Source organism: Mixophyes fleayi, chromosome 5 (assembly GCF_038048845.1).
Source record: "Mixophyes fleayi isolate aMixFle1 chromosome 5, aMixFle1.hap1, whole genome shotgun sequence".
NCBI classification, from domain to species: Eukaryota; Metazoa; Chordata; class Amphibia; order Anura; family Limnodynastidae; genus Mixophyes; species Mixophyes fleayi.
The window spans coordinates 230,739,166-230,762,165 of NC_134406.1; the positions used below are offsets into that span (position 1 = coordinate 230,739,166).

At 40.5% G+C, this 23,000-nt stretch overlaps 1 protein-coding gene across 4 annotated transcripts in view; it reads right to left on the bottom strand.

The window, feature by feature from the left end:
• Positions 1–479: 479 nt before the first annotated feature.
• PPP1R42 (protein phosphatase 1 regulatory subunit 42) overlaps positions 480–23,000 on the bottom strand; it is a 41,618-nt gene continuing 19,097 nt past the window's right edge. The window contains exons 4-10 of one of the 4 annotated variants that reach the window (XM_075213603.1): positions 22,497–22,635; positions 21,789–21,905; positions 12,146–12,263; positions 10,664–10,792; positions 8,250–8,421; positions 1,002–1,181; positions 480–712 (exon numbers count right to left, since the gene is read on the bottom strand). In XM_075213603.1, the coding sequence (XP_075069704.1) occupies positions 1,109–1,181; positions 8,250–8,421; positions 10,664–10,792; positions 12,146–12,263; positions 21,789–21,905; positions 22,497–22,635 (748 nt within the window). In that variant the 3' untranslated portion in view covers positions 480–712; positions 1,002–1,108. Of the gene's footprint in view, positions 713–1,001; positions 1,182–1,910; positions 2,047–6,283; positions 6,337–8,249; positions 8,422–9,029; positions 10,386–10,663; positions 10,793–12,145; positions 12,264–21,788; positions 21,906–22,496; positions 22,636–23,000 lie in introns of those variants that run through there. The other 3 variants (XM_075213602.1, XM_075213604.1, XM_075213606.1) reach the window with 3 other exon arrangements.

Below are 23,000 nucleotides of genomic sequence, written 5' to 3' on the forward strand. Positions count from 1 at the left end.
CACTACATCACGTCGCGCTGCAGGTCCCCACTCCAGACAGCGGCTTACGTACATCTGCACTAAACAGTTTTGCAGAACTTCACTTAAATGTCAAAAATACTGAAAATAAAATAGACATTTATCACACAATACCAAAGGCAAAACCACCATAATGTATGCACCTGTCTTCTAACAGGAATTAATATTATCTACTCTTGCTGAAAGCAATTCTGTTCTATACAATCTTTCAGATGGGAAATATATAAAAATTATATATATTGGCTAAATAATTAATTTAATGCTACGCGATCTAATTTATACAAAGATTGCCAACCCTTAATAATGTCATGCAGAATGCAGATGAGCACAGGATGGACCTCATTTAGGGGCATATTCAATTAGGGCTTTGGTTCGCCGCAACGCGCGTTGCCGCGAAAAAGTGCGCGTTCTTGCTGGTATTACGGTACCGCAATAACGCAGATTTTCGTACGCAACCCTATGGGCTGCGAACGAAAATCCACGTTATTGCGGTAACGTGGATTACGTTTGCGGCCCGTTCCGGCACAATCCCGCGAACCGGAACCCTAATTGAATATGCCCCTTAGAGTCGGAAGCAAAGTCCGTGTAAGAAGTATAGGAGTGGGAGTGTGCCGCAGCTTGGCAGGGTATTACGTGTGACAAGCAACCCCAGTTGCGTCCCACTCGTAATACCCTACCGAGCTGCCAGAAGTTCCTGCAGCTAGCTAACTACTTGCGCCACCTAATTCCTGCCACACAGCTTTAGACCTTTTTTTGACGTGTGTTGCGTCTGCGCTTCACTGCGACTAAGATGTATTTACATGGTCACTCCTTCACAATTTCATGTTCCGCCCATTCTCTCGTAGTGAGTCGCAAGTGTTAATTGCTCCAAGATGCAGGCGGATATGGTGCTTTCTGCACATGCATGGTAGTGTTTTTTTGTTGGAGGCGCCTAAAACGGACTTTGCGTCCGACTCTAAATGAAGTCCTATGTGTGCATAGACTTGCAGGGAGTGAACTAACTGGCTGTACTATTCCATGTTTAGGAAGAGTTGATTAGTTTTGCATTGTGTGGTAAGAGCACTGCACACATCTCTTTGTGCTTAGAGAACTACTTGGCTGCATAGGTGTGGTTCAAGTCTTGTCCAGGCAGTGAGCTCCCCGGCTCCTTTACAGCTAATTGCCTGTAATGACAAAACAGACCAAAACATTACAAATGTAATTACACTGCTCAGACTGAAACAATCAACAGACAAAAGTCAGATGCTAGAGACAAATTAGCATCGCACAGATCGTCTCAAAATAATCTTTCTTACAATACATGTCAAGATACTTTGGATTCTGGATGCATGCATTTTTATTGAATAGAAATCTGTAGACAGGTTGTGGCAAGTAGCAATTCATAGTTATCAGCCACAGAAACCTTGAATTTATTGCTGGTCTTAATATAATGATAATCTTTATAGTTTGCACCTATAGTTACAATAAGGTATGTAGAGTTTCCAGGCACAGATTTCTTGCCCAATCAAATTGTTGGTACATGGGAAACAGGCAGGCAAAAAAATCAAAAGGTGACAATGGGATTTAAATTTGGGTTTATTGGACCCAATCTCTATATTCCTTTTACTTAATCCGGTTACATACACTGCAATCCACTAGTTTGGCTGAATTAGTGACCGATTCAGTTACAAACATGGAAATGGCACAGATTCTGTGCCGAAATATTGTAACTCATCTCCTTCTTCATATTAGATAAAGAGCTCACACCCGCTGATAAGGTTGTAGAACGGACTGATTTTACTCTGCTGTATCATATCTGATCTGACTTGATTGTAATTTGATCTGGTAATGTGGATTTACTCACAGAACAGCGGTTGGTCAATTTGATCAAATCAAACCTGCACGTATGTAACCAGAATCTTGTACTGTAAGATTATACTATACTACTCACTTATTATATAGTTCTCCAGTGCCGTAAACTGTTCAGTCTTTTGTACTGCCTGTTCATATAGCACAGACATTCTGTGTATTTTCCTTGCATGTAAACTGCTGTTGGAAAACATTTTATTTTTACTCAAGTCTAAGATACGACCATAATATGTCCCCAGAGCTCACGCCTGTATTCAAGTGACATCTTAAACATGGATGAACATCACTAACAGTATATCATGATGATATATAAATATACACACATATTAACTAAACCAGAAAAAATAATGCCACAAGGACAATGTGTCACACATTTTATTGAGAGACTGAGAGAACAATAATAGTAAAATAAGAGAGCTTGAAGCCTACGTCAACAGTAAGTGTGACACAATAGAGGTAATTTATGAAGCGCACTCGGCCAACAAGAAGCGTGGCTAGGTGTGTGGAGCCGGAAAAATCTCTGGAGGTGCATTGTACATAATTTTTAGCGGAAAGGTGTATCCAGGGATACGATCATTAATTTAAAATGAAGGATAGTAGTGGATATAGGGTAAAAATAGGACTGCAATATTGAGTCTGTGGAGATTTTCACAATTGAAACAGATTGGCGGTTGCTTACTCTGGATTAATTTCAAATATAAGTGCAGGATCGCAGGAGATCCAAAATAGGTTGAACTTGATGGACTGGTGTCTTTTTTCAACCTCATCAACTATGTTACTATGTTACTAAGTGTGACATGGAAGAGCAAAATGGGTCAGACAAAGAAGATAGGCCAAGGCCCAAAGATCGCCAGCTGAGCTGGTGCAAAACGAAAGAACTTTTGCAGATTGGAAAGGCCATGTGCACCTCCATAGAGCAAGGAAGACTGCGTTATCTCATAATCTCGCTGTGCAAAAAGAAATGTAGCTTTTGCACAGCTTTGCACTGATCCAGATACTTCGCAAGCCACCGTCTTTTTCTGTAATCCTCTTCCGTTTGCACTTGCTCAATTTGAGGTACACTGTAGTTTTTCCACTGTGGATCAGAAGTTTTGCACTTTGTACATTACCTCCATTGTGCCAACAGTACATGTTGCACATAATATTAGTAGTGCATGATCACGACATATGAACATAAAGCTGGAAAGTGCTGTATTTTGGATTAACTTTAACCCATGGTGTCATATAGCTGTATGCTTTGGGATATTAGAATTGGGTGTAATTTACTTATATAGATACCATGATCATCATCATCACCATTTATTTATATAGCGCCACTAATTCCGCAGCGCTGTACAGAGAACTCACTCACATCAGTCCCTGCCCCGTTAGAGCTTACAGTCTAAATTCCCTAACACACTTACACACACAGACAGACACAGAGACTAGGGTCAATTTGTTAGCAGCTAATTAACCTACTAGTATGTTTTTTGGAGTGTGGGAGGAAACCGGAGCACCCGGAGGAAACCCACGCAAACACGGGGAGAACATACAAACTCCTCACAGACAAGGCCACGGTCGGGAATTGAACTCATGACCCCAGTGCTGTAAGTCAGAAGTGCACTAGATTGTTTAAGGTTTCGTATATATATATATATATATATATATATATATATATATATATATATTCATATATATATATATATATTCATTCTACTGACCAGTATGCTTAACCACTGAAACACACTGAAATAACAAAGTGTTTAATCCTTTAAAGATATTTAGCGTTGCCAAATACATTTGGGTTCTTTCAATCCTCTCTGATTTAATTTCACGACAACATTGTTTTTGTAAAAACTTTGACGTTTCTATGATACAAAAAAAAGACTGAATATATATAATAACATTTAGCATATAATGTATCAGTAATAAATCTCACAGAGAATTATATCTTGAAACTACCTGTAATAGACACTGAGAATCTAGTGACTAAATACAGTGTAACCATAAGGTAAACCACTGCACTTGAGAGGAGTAACTTAAGGTTAATTTATGCTATTTAAATTTTCTGAACTAATTACTGTAACAAGACTCAGGAAACCCCTCCGCCCGGTCAGTTTTATTAAGAATATTTATATGTAAAAAGGCCAATCTTAGCCAAACACTGCATTATTGTTCCTTATGAAACCCTCTTGCAGAAAAATATTTAAGCACAACTTTTTCAATTAATATCAAGAGACAAAGGTATTAAAAAGACATACTGTGACTAATGTACACATAGCTCATATTTATGTATGCAAACAAGCTGCCTGTGCTCTGTAGAGGTTGGGTTACATATCACGTTGGCTCACAGCTACCTGTCACAATGACAAACTGTTACAGGGGGTAAAAACACACCGTGATTTCAGATGAATAAACTGATTGATATTTTGATATATTCCTCCCGCTACACTGCAAACTGTACAACATTTAAATACTGTAGTAATCATATATTTTATTCATTTATGTGTAGGCTCACTGAATGACAGTGTAGATCACATCATTCACTTAGCTTGGAAAGGTTTTCAAAATGATTATGCCAGTAGTAGCATTAATTATGGCTTCTAAATACAGTCTGTGAGGCAGGTTTTATTCTCAAATGTGCAGGAACATTGTTTAATTTCTGTGCTAGAAAGTTCATCGGACTATTTTAGAATGCAGACAATAAGGATCATTTTCAAAAGTGCAAACAATGCATCAAATACTTCTGTATTGGATGTTGGGAAGTTCTCCCAGTCTAGTAGGAAAGTAAGCCACCCTTCAGGATCCCGTGTCTCCATCTAGTAAAGAGGACAGGGCCTCGATAACGCAGTTCGCACCATCTGGCCTTGCGGGGCTGTCCTGATAGCGCAATATGCATCATTAGGCCCCGCACCCCACTGCACAATCATATTGTGTAACAGCCACAATGACGCGCGTCACATGGTCACAGCCACCGCAGTTTCCCTTTTGACCCATAGATCCCGGAGGGTAGACCCAAAAAGTAGACAAGTATAGTTTAGAACTCTACTCCATCTAAAAATAATTCCAGCTACGCTTCTGTGTTTATTATTGTGGTGAGAGAAGGAAGCTTGATTTTTTACTGACCACTATTTTTTTCTTATTATTGGCTCACAATTTTACTAGAATTTTACTGACTGTTGACCAACAATACTCGTTCTGCATCATATAGGAATGACTATAAATCTTGCACAAGACACTTGTCTTTTCTTGAATGCATGTCTTATTCTAACTTCTATTAAAATACAAGGTCATCAACAAAACTGCACCAACATACATCTCTTCACGTGTCTCAAAATATCTCCCAACTTGACACCTCCCTTCTGCACACAATATGATTCTTCCATCCATACTCATTACTTGCTCCTATTCCGACTTACAGGATATTATTTGAACTTCACCCACTTTATGGAATGTCCTCCCTTGTCTCCAAAACTTCACACGTTCTCTGAAAACCCACCTCTTCAGGTAAGCTTATAAAATTCCTTAACCTCCCTAGACTATTCAACCTGATTGCTAACCCCCTGACCAATATTGCTGTGTGTCTGTATCACACTGCCTACTAAGCACTTTTTACCCTTGCAGTCTAGCTGGACAAATATGCAATATGTAACACTTAACCTCATGTATCAAACCCCGATTGTCCTATAGAATGTAAGCTTTTGAGCAGGGCCCTCTTGCCTCTCTGTAATACCCAGTCTTATTATTGTGTTTGTTCTACGGAACAAACACAGTATGTTATATGCTGGTTCTATATAAATAAATGTGGATAATAATAATAATAAATAATAAATGTCTTGCTTTATAAGTATAACACTCTTGTCATGGAAGAACAGCATACTTGCGTTCACTATAAGTACCATCAGAATACTATAGATGACATATCTATCATCACAGCTCTGTGATGAACACAAAGTATATGGCTCATTAATTCCATCTGTATGTTTGGTCTTTGTAGGAACACAAATGTACAATTTAATGTGGATAATCTGAAAAGGTGTTTTCTGCTGCAACATACAACTTGTTGTTAGTTTTTTCTTTACATTCCCTGTCGTTGACACAACACTGCTGTCATTTATCACCAGAGACTAAATAAACACATTGTGGAGCTGTACAAGGGTTTCACTGATGTCACCGCCAAGCAGCCTACTACCAGTGCCCTTATTAATGCAGAGAGGAAGGGGTGAATATACGCTCCATTAAGACTCTTCACATGCCAAGGGGAGCACCTCCAACTTCTTGTCATATGGTGAAATATTCACAACAGCAAAAAGAAAACTAATTATGCTGAAATTCGCTTCCACCTCTCACTCAAAGCCATAAAAGAAAATATAATATTTGCATATATTCTTCTAGGAGGAACGTTTTGGAAGAAATCCCATGCAGAGGGTGAGCGGTGGACCATGGCGGCATAGAAGAGTTCTACATTTTCAGGCACAGTTGAAGAATTGCCTAAGAAAGGACAGGTAGAAGGGTGAGTGTTGTTCTAGAAAATAAAACATTTAGACCAATCATGAGCAAACCAGTTTTTAATGTAATAGAGATTCACTCTAATATATAAATACAATATATTATAATATATTGTATATATTTTAATCTGTTGATGTGGGACAATGCTTATAATTAGATTTACATTTTTAAATTACTGTACAAAAATTGAGCTTGATTTATGTCTATAAATGCATTTTAAACATTGAAGTCTAGGGGATAAATATATCAAGCTGCGAGTTTTTGGCGGGTTTGAAAAGTGGAGATGTTGCCTGTAGCAACCAATCAGATTTCAGCTATCATTTATTTACATTCTACAAAATGATACTTAGAATTTTGGTACATTTACCCCCTAGGTGTCTTAGAATTTTTATGATGAAATTCTGTCGATTTTCTATGCAAAGATGTGCAATCTACTATCCAGAATGATTGGGATATAGGGTTTTATACAAATGTAATTTAGAGCACAATATACAAAATGACATTTAAAAATGATCTCTGGATACCCACATTGTCCCTGGCATTCCCCTCCCAATTATACTGTTTAATAGTGCTCTCCACAGTGGCTATAGGAGGAATCTCTTATGGGCAGTATCTATACAAAATTCAGTGTGGTTCTACTGCACATTTTTAAGCATAACCAACAAAATATTTATAATTCTGGTAACTGTGACTCTCTTAATGATTAAGCACAATATATATATATATATATATATATATATATATATATTTCCCTTTACAAGGCAGCGCCGCTTTAAATTTAAGCGCTGAAGACGCCGATCTCGCCGGAGTTGAAGAGTCCGGACATTGATACATTTACCCTAGGATATGTTATTATCATGTACAGTAGGTGAAAAAATGGGAACACCAAAGAAAAGTCAGGTGCAGCCAGTATGACCTGTATGCGCATTGCGTCTACCAATGTCTGGAATTGTGCAGGAGGGATGCAGCAGCATTCTTCCACAAGAAAGACACTCAACTAATGCCTGTATGATAGTGATTGAAAACGCTGTCTCAGGCAAAGGAATGACTACACGCAAATTATGCCAGGATAATGCGTCTTACAACATTACGGAACCACAAGAACCCTTTAATGTATACTGTTAGATATATGCACTTAAGGCTGAACAGTTCTTTAGTTTGGTGGCAATGTGCACTCATCTATTTGTTAAGAACATGGTGAAAGATGATTCACTTTACCATATCATCTTCCTCCACTGTTTTGTACTTCACTGCCTGTGGTCTTTGCACCACAAAAGTTGCAAACATGCATTGCCAGGTGTGATGGACAGCTTTCATGAACCTGGCTGCTTTCTGTCTGGCCTTGAACTTCAAATTAATGCATGGATATACAGTTCCCAGAGCATGTGCTTTAACCCACTGTCTCTCTTTGCTGATGAAGTTTTTTCCTTTGAATTCCATGCTGCCATCAACTTAGACACTGTTACTCATTATACATTAGCAAGTTGAGCTGTCTTGGTCACTGAAGCTCCAGAAAAATGACTTCTCTATTAAAGTGACTGAGGTCTCCAGTAACAGCCATGCAAGCCATAATTATAGGCAACCTGTTATCTGTTAGTTAATGCTTGAGCCATACCCTTGGGTCCAGTACGCTTGGTGTTTCTCTTACCAATGTGTTCCCATGTTTTTGTCCATTACCTGTAAGTAAACTGACATTAAAAGAATGCATGGTGACTTTTAAAGGCCCATGAGGAGATTTCAAACAATAATATTTAATATGTTTTTGTTATTATACTGTATTATTATCATAGGGGAATTAAGGAGTTAACATAGAAGGGACATGATAAATATACAATTTTATTTACTCATGTATTACAAGATGAATTCCTGAGCTTTGTAGACATCTGCTGGCTTACCGTGTGTCTTCACTTATATTAATGATTGTCTTTGTCAGTGATCTCTGCAGTTGGCCTTGTGTATGATCACCATGCATCTGAGCCATAAGGATATACTTTGCTTTGTCTTTGTCTAGATATTTTGGGTTTTGATACAGGACAGGTAGAATGGAGCGAGGCTGCTCAAAATCATCTTTGTACATGTAAAAATAAAAACAAATATATGGTTATGTTTAAATGGGCTGTCCATGTTTAGTGACGATTTCCCAAAGTATAGGCATCTCTCTCCCAAGCAGTACTTAGATACATTCCCTCCAGGACATGCTTACTGTTCATTTCAAAGATAATGCTACTGAATTGGACCAACGTAGCTGCTGTTTTCTATACAACTTCAGGGGCGCACGGAGGATTGTCGGGGGGGGGGGGGGGGGGGGTTCCTCCCCGACCCCCCCCCCAAAAAAAAACAACCCGAGAGAGAGAGCTGCTTCGTCAGCTCTGTTCTATACAGCAGCTGCGGCGCTGTCTAAGAAGCGTCTGCGGCGGTGCTGTAAACACTACAGCACCGCCGCGGATGCTTCTTTGACAGCGCTGCGGCTGCTGTATAGGACAGTGGCCACTTAGGTAGCGCAGGGGGGGGTTTCTAGAGACTCAGAAACCCTCCCTGCGTGCGCCACTGAACTTTAGATTGGAAAGCTACAACCCTCTCCAATCAGAAGCCTACTATCCATAGTAAATACTTCATCATCATCATCATCATTTATTTATGAGGTGCCACAGATTCTGCAGCACTGTACAGTCAACAATACACAAACAGAATATAATACAAATAAATATCAGAGAACAAACAATAGCAGAAGACACAACATAAATAGATCTTTAGAGAACAAGAAGGTGAGGACATGTAAGGTATGGAGAGCCCTGCTTGTGGAAGCTAACATACAGAGGAGCAAGAAAGCAGACAGAGATAATGGGGGTACTTGAAAGATTTGAGGTTGGGGGTGAGTCTGGTCAGACGGGTCAGAGAGTTCCAAAGGTGGGCAGCAACATGGGCAAAGACCTGCAGATGGGAATGTGAGGTGGTGATAGGAGAGGAGGAGAGCCAAAGTTCATCAGCAGTATTGAGTGGGCATGTAGGAGAGTATCTCTTGACAAGGTTGGAGATGTAGGAGGGGAAGGCGTTAAAGAAGGCTTTATAGGTGAGGGTAAGCAGCTTGAATGTTATTCCGGATTGAATGGGGCAGTAATAGAGGTCTTTGCAGAAGGACACAGTGAAAGAGGAATGTTGGGAAAGAAAAATTAGATATGACAGTGCATTCAGGACAGACTGCAAAAGGGAGAGATGTGTGACAGGCAGGACAGAGAAGAGAAGATTGTAATAATCAAGGCAGGAGATGATAAGAGTATGGACTATGGTCTTGGAGACATCCAGATAGAAGAAAAAGTGAATCTTGGCAATGTTGCGAAGGTGGAGTAAATGATCAGACCCCAAAGCAGCATGTGTGGGTAACAAGGGAGAGGGTCATGTTATTAACTTTGAGAAAAATGGGAGGAGGAGATGTGACAACGGCCAGTGGAAAGGTGACAAACTCAGGTTTGGATATGTTGAGCTTGAGGTAGTATTCAGCCAAGTGGAGATGGCAGAAGGGGATATAGACATACGGGAGAGAAGAGAGGTGGAAAAGGAAACATAGATTGGAATGTCATTTGCATAGAAGTGATACTGGAGGCTGACAGGGCAAATGAGTTGACCAAGAGCGCACAAACCAAGGTGTGAAGGGAGAAAAACTACTTGTGTTTTTATTTAGCAGCCTTACACATCATCTCTACAGAGGTAACAGCCATGGCTCTATGATCTGTGTTTGCATATATGTACACAATTAGGGACCCTTATATACCCAACTCATTCTCAACCAATAACACCTAATCCATCCAGTTTCTTCCAGCAGAAAATGCTAAATTCTACACTTCTGCAGATGCTGCCACTTTGGCCTTCAAAACCACTAGCTTCTCCATATAAACAGGGGCATTTGAGCAAAAATAGGTGCATGACATCCCAAATCGGCATTTGTGCTGTGGGTCCGCCGTGCTGCATTGTCGTAAATAACCCTTAGTTTCTGCTCCTATACTGAGCTTTCCATTCCACGTGTAGCTGCAAACCTATAGTAAACAGTCAGTCATTATTTAACATTGGTCTAATTTGTTAGCGACTGATTGAAGCTAATACCCGATTGATTTATATGAGCAGATTTGATCTATTTACACTATTAATATACACAATGGAAGATGAATAAATGGAGTTTGGAGAAAAAGCATGTGTGAAATTAAACCTTGGAGATACAGGATGGATTCATATTTATCATTACAAGGCATTGAAGCAACTTAAAATTAAGTTGCAACTGCTATGGAAGTTTGTGGACATGTAATATTCAGCTTACATAACTGCTGGTAGACTAATCTTCCAGCCATATTCTCTTCTCTGCTCTTCTTCCTGGCATCCTTTGAGGCTTTCCAGTTGACTAAGAATTGTCTGGCCATTTCATTGATTTCTTTACCATCCAGGATTTCTGTTGTAAAGAGGTCATGTGTATTACATCGGCAGTGTAACAACAGATCTCCATTCACAAACAGTAGTAGACATTCACTAGCTCAGTGAGGCAGGACCAGTATGCGGAAGGGTACATGACTTATCTTTGATGTGGAGATTATATGATCTAGACACAGACTGAATATATGCTGGCCACACACACTGTAATATCACAGGCGAGATCACACCATATACCCAGTACCACAGTATGTGGCCAAAAAATACCACAATATCCGCCAATCAATTGAACTCAGCCAGATCATTATCAGTCATGTTGGTAAATGCTGTTTGAAGATAACATCTATTGACCTGTGTTCATTTTTCAACTGTAATAACAGGCTCCAGTAATGTGACCCTACATGAATGGGCAAAAGGTACATTAAGCCTGTCACCCAGTGCTTGTGCCCAGCAGCAGGTGCAGCCAATGTGTGACTAGTCATATAGATACCATATTATTGCTTGGCGCTTGGTACTGGTTGTTTGTGTTCTATAAGCTAGGGTGTTAAAAATAATACAGAATATCACCAGGGCTGGATTAACCCAAGGTCTAACTGGGCTAGAGCCCAAGGGCCTCGTGATCTGGGGGGCCTGCTGGCATTCATCACCCCAACTCCGACTGCCAGCTGGAGAACGGCAGGCAGCTAACAGCAAAAGTTATGCTGTTAGCTGCCTGCTGTCACTGTAGTGCTTCAGAGGCGCGCAGCAATCTCCTTACTGAGGAGATCTCATGAGAGTGAGACTATGACTCATAGTAAGGAGATTAGGGGCACTACAGGGATTGACAGAAGAACAGGAGGAGGGAAGTGCTCGGGGGGAGGGGGTGGAAGAGGCCTGCGCGGGGGGGGAGGGGGGGCGTGACCCTAACAGTACCCTTAGCCCAGAGGTCTTCATTCTCTTAATCTGGCCTTGAATATCACACTTCCTGTGACTGCACAGACAATAATACAGATATTTCTTCAACCTTTTTAATGCAGCGTATAAATTTAAGTTTTGAAGGAATAATTTTCTTTGCTGTTACTTTCTATAAACCAATATTAATTCTCTCTAAGCATACAATGATCTGACTGGAACCCCATGTCTGCCCATACATTTATGGATTCAGCAAGTGCAGACAGCAATAACATCTTTGTTTTGGAACTAACAGTAAAAATCAACATGAATTTTCTTAAGTTCAATATCATTAATTAAAAAATATATATATATCCAATATATCTGACATATCAGCAATTTGAAGGGAATAGTAGCTTACAGGTACTGTATTTATATAACATAGGCTACAAAAGGTTTGAAAATACTGATTATTTCAACACAAATTTGCAATGTGTTAATTTACCCAATTTCTTTGAGATAACTATAACTCTGTCTCTGTATTTCGGTTTCTGGCAAATTGGGTTCCCGCTGAGATCCATCCTCCACAGACATGGCCATTTGCTCAAAACAAACTCCAGATCCTACAGAGAGAAAAAAAGTATAAGCAAATTGCCTAAATACATAATACTTGACCTAACTTATAAAGCACAATGGAAGCATACTGCAATACTACCACTGTACAACAGCCAGTTACATAAAAAAAAACAGTTTTTCTCCTAATATTCTGCTCAGTTTAGCCTCATTTATGGCTTAAATTGATAATCAGAGTGAGGGGACACCAAGGGGCACTGTGTTTGAAGCATTGTTTTACACTGGGCAAAGTGCGCCTAGAAATGTGCTTTTCCAAAGTGCAACTGGAAGGTGCAAAATTTGTCACATTAAAAGTATAGAATGAGGCACGACCTTTGCCGGCTTTGAGCTGATGCAAAATTCAAGTATGTATGTCCTTCCACGCATCACCATCATCAGCTATTTATATAGCGTTACTAATTCTGCAGCGCTGTACAGAGAACTCACTCACATCAGTCCCTGCCCCATTGGAGCTTACAGTCTAACTTCCCTAATATACACACACACACAGAGACTAGGGTCAATCTGATAGCAGACAATTAACCTGCTGGTATGTTTTTGGAGTATGGGAGGAAAACGGAGCACCCGGAGGAAACCCACGCAAACACGGGGAAAACAAACAAATTCCACACAGATAAGACCATGGTCAGGAATCGAGGCAAAATTGCTAGTCACTAAGGCATCTGTGCTCTTATCAAAGAATACCTCTAAATGTTCCTTCTCCGCCCCTTTATACAATTCAAATAACCTACACAGATATTCTTAAAATATTATTAGAACTATTCTCCATCTTCTTTGTGTTGAAAATTATGAAGTTCACTATTATGCAAATGTAATGAACCTGTCTCTTTGATCATGCTGATTCAGAGGTCAACCAGGCATGTTGTGCACAGTGCTTCTCAGACACATATGATTGAAAGGCCACCTTCATTATAGATGCCTGGGTACATCTGATGACCAATGGCCTGTGACGCCATCCTCCCAGCTATTTAAGCACACTTTACTTGTGCTCTTGAGCAACAGGATTATTTGATGTGTTTGTACACCTCTGCTATTACAGTTTGTCTCTCTGTTATTGGCCCAGCTTGTTATTGATTTGCTCCTGTACTCTTGACCCAGGTCATGGCTTTATTTATTAATCTTGAACTACTGCTGCCTGCCCCAACATTTGGCTTGGATTAAATACAATCAGCTGTTGCCTGGTGAGACTAGCCTGGGAAGGGACCATGACCTGTGGGTTCTATATAAAGAAGTCCATTACTGCCTTATAGAGGTTCCTGGTGAATACTGGGATTCCTATTAGACTTTAGACCTATCGTTAGCCACTGCAGAAGAGAATCGTTAGGATCATTAACAAGCATGTTGCCAAATGCGGTGGGCAGATGACCGCTATCAGCCTGTGCATGTGACCAGCACCATGTCACGATCACTAGAATTCTTGACCCAGTGTTCTGCCAGTTGTTATCACTACTCTCGAGGCGCAGAGTCTAACGTAGCAACTGGTCTTCTCCAGGGACCCCCGCAAGAGGGTTTGGGTTTTTGCGGCGTCACTACGCAGGTCGCGGTCCTCAAGAGAGTGCAACAGAGCAATGGAGTACAGCTAACTATAGAGATAGACGGTAACAATGATGCGATGATACTTAGAAGAGCAATTGTGTAAATATATGATGGTTGTGGCAACAACTGCCCGGACAGGCAGAGAGAGGAAACAGAAGCTATGGGATAAACAAACAGAAGTAATGTTATCCCATATGAGGCTAACGGAGTCAGTCCAACTGGAGAAATATAGCACGGCAGTGGTGGTGAGCCAGAGGTAGTTTCACCACTGACGGAATAAGAGATGGCCAGCGAAGGATTAGAAAAATGATAATAGCACAAAGTCAATGAATGATAAATTTACCACGGATGTGGCTGAGAAGTATCCGGCCAAAAGGTGAGAAGCAGCAGTCACTACAGTATACAGCGGGATGCAGGTTTACCACGGAGGTGGCTAAGAAGTATCCGGCCAACAGGTGAGATGCAGCGGTCACTACAGCATACAGTGGGAGGCAGGTTTACCACGGAGGTGGCTGAGAAGTATCCGGCCAACAGGTGAGATGCAGCGGTCACTACAGCATACAGCAAGAGGCAGGTTTACCACGGAGGTGGCTGAGAAGTATCCGGCCAACAGGTGAGATGCAGCGGTCTCTACAGCATACAGCAAGAGGCAGGTTTACCACGGAGGTGGCTGAGAAGTATCTGGCCAACAGGTGAGATGCAGCGGTCACTACAGCATACAGTGGGAGGCAGGTTTACCACGGAGGTGGCTGAGAAGTATCTGGCCAACAGGTGAGATGCAGCGGTCACTACAGCATACAGTGGGAGGCAGGTTTACCACGGAGGTGGCTGAGAAGTATCTGGCCAACAGGTGAGATGCAGCGGTCACTACAGCATACAGTGGGAGGCAGGTTTACCACGGAGGTGGCTGAGAAGTATCCGGCCAACAGGTGAGATGCAGCGGTCACTACAACATACAGCGGGAGGCATGTTTACCACGGAGGTGGCTGAGAAGTATCCGGCCAACAGGTGAGATGCAGTAGTCACTACAGCATACAGCGGGAGGCAGTATTACCACGGAGGTGGCTGAGAAGTATCTGGCCAACAGGTTAGAAGCAGCGGTCACTACAGCATACAGCGGGAATCAGGTTTACCACGGAGGTGGCTGAGACAGGCAGAGAGAGGAAACAGAAGTTATGGGATAAACAGAGGTAATGTTATCCCATATGAGGCTAACGGAGTCAGTCCAACTGGAGAAATACAGCACGACAGTGGTGGTGAGCCAGAGGTAGTTTCACCACTGACGGAATAAGAGATGGCCAGCGAATGATTAGAAAAACGATAATAGCACAAAGTCAATGAATGATAAATTTACCACGGATGTGGCTGAGAAGTATCCGGTCAAAAGGTGAGAAGCAGCAGTCACTACAGTATACAGCGGAATGCAGGTTTACCACCGAGGTGGCTAAGAAGTATCCGGCCAACAGGTGAGATGCAGCGGTCACTACAGCATACAGCGGGAGGCAGGTTTACCACGAAGGTGGCTAAGAAGTATCCGGCCAACAGGTGAGATGCAGCGGTCACTACAGCATAAAGCGGGAGGCAGGTTTACCATGGAGGTGGCTGAGAAGTATCCGGCCAACAGGTGAGAAGCAGCGGTCACTACAGCATACAGCGGGAATCAGGTTTACCACGGAGGTGGCTGAGAAGTATCCGGCCAACAGGTGAGATGCAGGTAGGGAACTCAAAGACCAGTGTAATGAGGCAGGAACGCTGAAAGTAACTACAGCCACAGGAACAGAGAGCACAGCTGACACGAGGAGGTGAGAATCAAGATCAGACAATTAAGGAGGGGTCAGAGGTGCTTTACATAGGGAAAAGGCTAATGTATAGCCAATACGAATAAAGGAAAAGTTATAAAGGGCCCTCTGGGTTTGTACATGCGCAGAAACACAGTTAAGATGGCGGGCGGCCGCGGCGCAGCACAGGCGCTGGCAGAGGGACAACTGGCCCAACTCCAGGTCTAGAAGTCCGGTGAGTGACACACCAGTTACACTGGAGGTGATGATTTTTTGGCCAAATTGTCCAATGATTCTGTCAGTCAGCGCTCACAGTGTCATGACCATTGTGACCACCTTCAGTGCACTACTGATGACACAAAATTGCTGTTATTGATCTTGTGTTTTACTTATATAAAAATAGTATATGTTCTAGAAAACACAGTGATAACTGATCAATGGGCATCCAGGGGAATGATAAAAAGTGACAATGTGATCCCATTACAGGAAGAAAGGTGTATCAATGAGCACTGCCGTGCAACTAGTAGTGTAGGTTATAGTTATGTTCTGGGAATTATGGAAGACAGCGATTAGGGAGTAGCGGTCAGGAACTGGAAATTACTTTGTTCTTGTTTGCTCCAGCACAAAGGAAGCCAGCGCTACTCCACTGTGGCATTGGATTATTTAATCCTGATTTATATGCTTTAGGCTGAAATTTTACAATTAACAAAGTCCAAACTGACATTTATTGCCAGGTGAAGTGCTAGTTTTGTTTCAGATGATTGAAACATTTTAATTCCTATAATTGCTTACATATATGGCATAAGTGTAGCAAGAAAAAAAACCACAGACTACCATGGAGAGTTTTGGTAAAGCTTTGTCTTTTATTCATGAGGGAATTGTAAGGGCATCTCAGTTTCACGCTTAAGTATACCCATCACCTACACAAAGCGGACACAGCTATTTTGAGGTCTTATCCAATATTTAAGAGAATGTAGCCAATGAATTTACTAAGATCCAGTGAAAACATTAGAATGTTGCCTATTAATTCATTAATATAGAGAGTGAGATAAGTAGAATGTAGCCTATCAATTCACTTAGAGTGAGATAATTAGAATGTAACCTATCAATTTACTAAGATCCAGTGAAATCATTACAATGTCGTCTACCAATTCACTAACATAGTGAAATCATTAGAATGTAGCCTACCAATTCACTAACATAGTGAAATCATTAGAATGTAGCCTACCAATTCACTAACAAAGGGGCATATTTAAGAAATCACGGTAGTGCACTATCGTGCACTTACCGTGTAAATTAGGCCACGATGTGTCCTACGCAAATTTATTAAAGGTGCATCGCAGCAGATATCATGGATATCTGCTGCTTTGCACTCCTCATCATTTTTGGGAGCAGTCACCATTCAACAGTATGGTGACTGCTCCTGCCGCAATCTAACAAGTCCCGGAAAAAAAAAATTTCGGGAACTTGTTGTGTTAATGTACTGCTGAAGCTGGCGTACATCATCCGAAATGCTGCTAAAACTTCTTTTGTTGGTTATCTCCAGCTCTGCTCCGGAGAGCAGAGCTGGACAGCACATGTGCAGGGAGTGATCTTGTGATCCCTCCCTGTCACAGCCTCAAGCTTTCTGGACGGCACATGCGCAGTTGCATGAAGAACAGAAAGTAAGCTGAAGAGGAGGAGATCCGGAGACAGCGCGTCCGAAGAGGCAGTGGTGAGTATAGTTTTTTTTATCACAGAAACAGCAGTTTTTCGGAACTGCTGTTTCTGTGATCCATTTTTCATAAATTTGAGAAATACATCAATCCTTATCCATGCGATAAGGATTGATAAGTATTTCTCATTTTTCCCGATAAATGATAAATGTGCCCCAAAGTGAGATAAGTAGAATGTAGCCTATCAATTATTATTAATATTATTATTATCGTTTATTTGTTAGGCGCCAAAAGATTTCCGCAGCGCCGTACACAGAACAAAGAGTAGACTATACAGGGAGAGACAGTACAGAAAAATAAACAAAAAATACCAATACTTCAGAAACTCTGGCAGGCTAATGCAGTAGCGGCGGAGCAAAAGAACAGGAGTGGAGACAAGAGGGAAGAGGGCCCTACTCATATGAGCTTACATCCTAAAGGGGGGTAAACAAACAGGCACAAAGAGAGGCAGTCGAAGTATGGGGGAGAAAAGGGGGGTCAGGAGGAGAGAGGGGAGAACGAGTAGAGAAGATGAGGGGGTTAAGTGGATGGTTGGTAGGCTAATGATCTTCACTTAGTGTAAGATCATTAGAATGAAGCCTATCAGTTCACTAAAATAGAGTGAGATAAGTGGAATGTACCCTATCAATTCACTTAGATAGTGAAATCCTTACAATGTAGACTATCAATCAATTCACAAGAAACTAGTAACATGGCTGAGGTACTTGGCGTCACTGGTTCCTGGTGAATTGATAGGCTCCAATCTCATAAATATCCCAACAAAACGGCTGTGTGTACCAGACAGGTGCTATAGAACCGCCAAATGCCAGCCGATTGCATAATTTAATCAGTGAGGAGAGACTGAAGCAGCAGGTGTTCCTGACCATAGAGCGCAGCACCTGACTGGATGTGAGGGTCCCATGATTGCCTTACATCTAATCATATTATGCCACCAAGAACACCCACTGCTTCAACTAGTGTTAAATAATGTGAACACCCAGGGTGAGTCCAAACCCTTTACAAACAATAGCGCCCCACTGAAAAACATCCTCAGCATTACCATGGGAAAACACTGAATTACTGTGAAATCATGGTAACATGATAGGCTGCATTTGAGTATTGGTTCAGTTTACAAAATGGCTTTCTCCTTTGTGTATAAGTGATGGATACATTGTACATTCAAATGAACCTAATGAAAAGGACATACAGACAATTTCCTGGGAATCTGCCTTCTGCTCTAAACTAACTGTGAAACCCTAGAAAAATAAACCCCTCCAAATGAGCATTACAGAAAACTATGTTGTAAACTTTCATTGTTCCCTGACCTTATTCCCAATTTCACAACATATATTGAAAATTCTTCAGGCACTAGTGTTTATTTTTGTGGTTTTTAGATTAATAATGTTCATCAGGGAAAGTAGAAAATGATACATTACAAAGAAACGCACAATTTGTAGCACCAGCCTTTGATAAATACATTGCTACTCTGAAGCATTTTTTTGCTAACTGCTACTCACTTGATAAATGACCCAGAACAGGCTGCTCCCAGTGTATGTTTATCTTAGAATACTCTAATCCTGTGGTGAAATATGATTACTTCTCTGGATACGCTCTACTTGTTTATTGCCTTCCTGTCTCTAATAATGTGCTCTCACTTTCCAGCCTTTCAATAACTATTACTAGAGGGACCAGCTCCTTTTTATGCAACCTCTACTTGATAAATGATCATGTCACACCATCACTTAGAAGTTACTGAGAAATCACAATTCATACACAGGGGAAGTAACACTGGCCATAGCCTTCTCCTCTGCTAACACTGCCCATTTATGAACTTGCATCTGAACAATGGAGAAGATTTTTTATTGGAAATGTTTAACTCAGATCCTTAACTGGGACTTCAGACAGCAATTTGTCACTCATCTGACTGCTTGTCATCATCTCTGTGGGAAAGGAAAATCTATATTGTGCATCCTGGCCCCCGACTAAGACATCAGAAAAATGAATCCATCTTTTTGTTTATGTTCTTCCAATAATCAATACTGGGCAGAGGTTGAATACATTAAAGTCATAATGATGATAAATCTGCTTAGATGAAATTTCAACAGCATAATCATAAACTAAACTACAGAGAAATGTAAATTAACTGGGGTCAATACTTCTACATTCAACTTTATAATGTAGTTTATTAAACATTGAGAGAAAAAAACTTTTTGTTTAATAGTGTGGCCCTTATAAAACACAGTATGTTAAGTTGTCTCTAAGGTTGCTATTATATAATATATACATATAGATATATATATACAAAAATATACATGAGGATTTTCTCAATTCACAATAAATAAGTAAATCAAAACTTGGAAAGCTGTGCACAGCCCATAATTCAAAAAACAGGATCCACAGACGAACAGACCAGCACCAGCAATAAGCAAAATGCAAAATCACAGGGGCCCTTGATGAAAGCAACCTAGCTGTCTAGCTGAAAGGATTGTTGGGCAGGACATACTATCGTGATGTATCTTTCTATTTTTTTCTATTAAATTTTGTATTGTTCTTATTGCTGGTGCTGGTCTGTTCATTTGTTGAACAACTACGGATCCTATGTACATACATATATACATTATATATATATATATATATATATATATATGTACAGCAACAACAGATAATAAAGACGGCGCATAACCCACTCCTACAATAAAGTCCAATGTTCAGATAAAATAATAGGAATACACAAAGTCCTATTTGCAGGCGGCTGCCAGTTCCAAAACAGACGGTGAATCTGGAAAGTCTAGAAAAAAATACAAGAAACAGGGCGCCACATAGTGTATTACCGTAGTAAAATACAAGGACACACTGAGGTATAAAGGATAATAGTGTGATAGATAAAAATTTACACCTAAATCATAAATAGTGACTCCCAGATGTGAATGCCTTTACAGCTGTTGATATCCAAAAATATGACAGATCTGCTTTGTTTTCAAATGCAATACGTGCTTCATTATTGCATCGAAGCTCAAGAAGTGCCTCTGCCAACCCTTGAGGCTCTTCTGGTACAACAGCAATTTCACATTTAAAGGGGTCTACAATCCAACTGACAGCATGTGAATCGGCAGCATTACCCCCAGGAATTTTTACCCCATTTGCGGTAATTTACCCCTGTTCCCTGACCACTGAGCTAAATACACTTGTTTTGTTCCTATAGAGATCCTTCCTCGGTACTTCCTATACTACCCAATCATCTGAGGCTATGTCACTTCTACAGTAAGTCATATTAAACTACAGAAGAGTTTAGCATAGTCACATAATCTACTTTCACTCACTGTACCACTTGCACTATATTTTCCTCACAGACTGTATTTACACATATTACAGATATCCATTCAAGACAGAAAAAGTGTAATATACACCGACTTGTATCTGTTCTACCATCTCAGTTTTAGCAGACTGGGAGCGGTCATGATAATCTCTCTATAACTGTATATAAACATAGGCCAATTTTACTATGGCTCCCCCATATTGCCATAGAGCGCATTGACCCCAGTACGATTAAATGTTACTCACCAGCTGCTGTAGAACTAAGTTGCTCAATGTGCCCTGTGTACTATGCAACATTTTTAATAACAAAAAATATTTGGAAAAGTGTATCAGTTAACATGTATTACAATACACTTACTATCTTCGAAATAGGGACATGCTTTATTTTTAAATAATCTCCCTCCCTATTTTCTTGTTCTAAAAACATGTTGCAAAAAGTCATAAACTTGTTGCACGGCAGCTGTAATAATAACGAGCAACAATATTGCGGGGAAAAATGCAAAATCCTTATAAAAACAATAAATGTAACCCTATGTCTATGTTTTAAATAATAGAGGATAGACATAAGTAAAAGAGGTTTGTTGTAACATACATATCTCATAATAGGGCAGTATTTACTCATAAAGTAAGCAGGGACATGACACTAAATCGCCAAGCCCTATAAAATTTGGGAATTTGGGGGGCCCTCACTGTGACTTTAGAAGCATAAACGGTGGTCAAGACATGTACAACGAAGCCCTGTTTTGGATTTGCTTCTGGAAGAGCAGAGCGGGGACCAGCGTACGGGTTGGACAGGCATCATCCAGCCCCTGTACATCTGGTTTCCATAGGTTACGCATCCCCTGCGATGGTTATAGTTCTGCCCCTGCAAGTAAGGTTGCTGGAACAACTTCCAGAAATAAGGCACTATCCACTGAGCAACTGTTGCTGCTCTACTACGTAAGAACAGGAAAGGGAATTTAGTGCTCTTTCCAATACTGAAATAGTGCTATATTTTTTTAAGGAAGATGGAGTCTAAAAGACCTACAATGAAATAACTAAAATAAACCATGGACAAGTAGTGTATAGTAATGGCATTGCATTAGTATTTACTAAAATTATATATTTTTTTTAATTGTTAGCCTCTAAATACAGAAGGAAAAATACAAAGATTTAATGTACTGGTTTGTGATTTCTTGAAACTGAATATTACCTTAATATCTCTTAGATCATTATCCACAGCCACAACTTGGGTTATGTTTTCCAAAACTGCGAGTTCCTTTAGTTCATCAATATTATTATTGCTGATATTCAACACGGAGAGAGACTTCTGTAAAAAAAAATTATTCATTTGAAGATTGTATTAAACTGTAGTATATAGAGTTTAGCCATGTATACATACTGACAATACCTATATTGCCCCTCACAGCCCTCCACCATAAAATATATTACAAAAAATAAATAACGAACTTCTAAAAATGTGTCCTGGCCCCGTTCCAAATGGCCTGTAGTAAGCTATAATCCCTGGAAACTGTGATCCCAACCATTTATACAGAAGTGGCATGAGACTTTAGGAAACATTATTGTATATGTGAGGTGGGAAGCACAGTATATGTAGGACTTGACTATCCAATCACTTGTCTTAATTACTGGTGGTAGAGACCAAATCCAGAACATCTGCTGCACAGTCCATGCAGTGGCGGATCCAAAGGGGGGCGATCGGGCCAATCGCCCCCTCCCCCCCAGCAGCACTTCACATGCCTTTAAATTGCGGTGGAGAGATTCGATCCAAGTGAAGGAGGGGGCGGGGCCAACCACAGTGAAGGAGGGGCGTGGTTATGCTAAATCATCTCTCCCCTAAGAAAAAATCTAGGTCCACCACTGAGTCCATGTACAAGCTGCATATGATGTAGTTACTTACAGTGAGGGAATTCAGTGTTCTTGGATCAATCAGTAGTTTCTCTCCAGCTGGAATCCGCTGATTCTCAAGATGCAATTCTCTCAATTCCTCAATACCCTCTAAACCCTCTACGACAGTGATATAATTGCCACCTAAATAACTGTGGAAGAATGACCATTTGAGAACGATGCTATAGTGGAACATAAATGGATTATACAGTAGTAATTCATACCTAGGGGTAAGTGTATTAACCTGCTCATTCGTCAAATCTCCGATTTTCCGTGATTTTGACAGACATATTTAAATTGGCAATTTTATTAAAGGCAAAACATGTAGGGAAACCCTACAATAGGAGCACAAGCACGCTAGATAACGTTTACAAAATATAAACAATGGGCCTGAGTTTTTAAGGAGAGCAAAGCATAAAAAAGGAGTAACTTTGCACCTGGGCAACTCCATGTTGCATTGGAGGGGAATGTAAATTTATAATGTTGTGACAGATTTATAGTTGGGGTAGGGCATGTC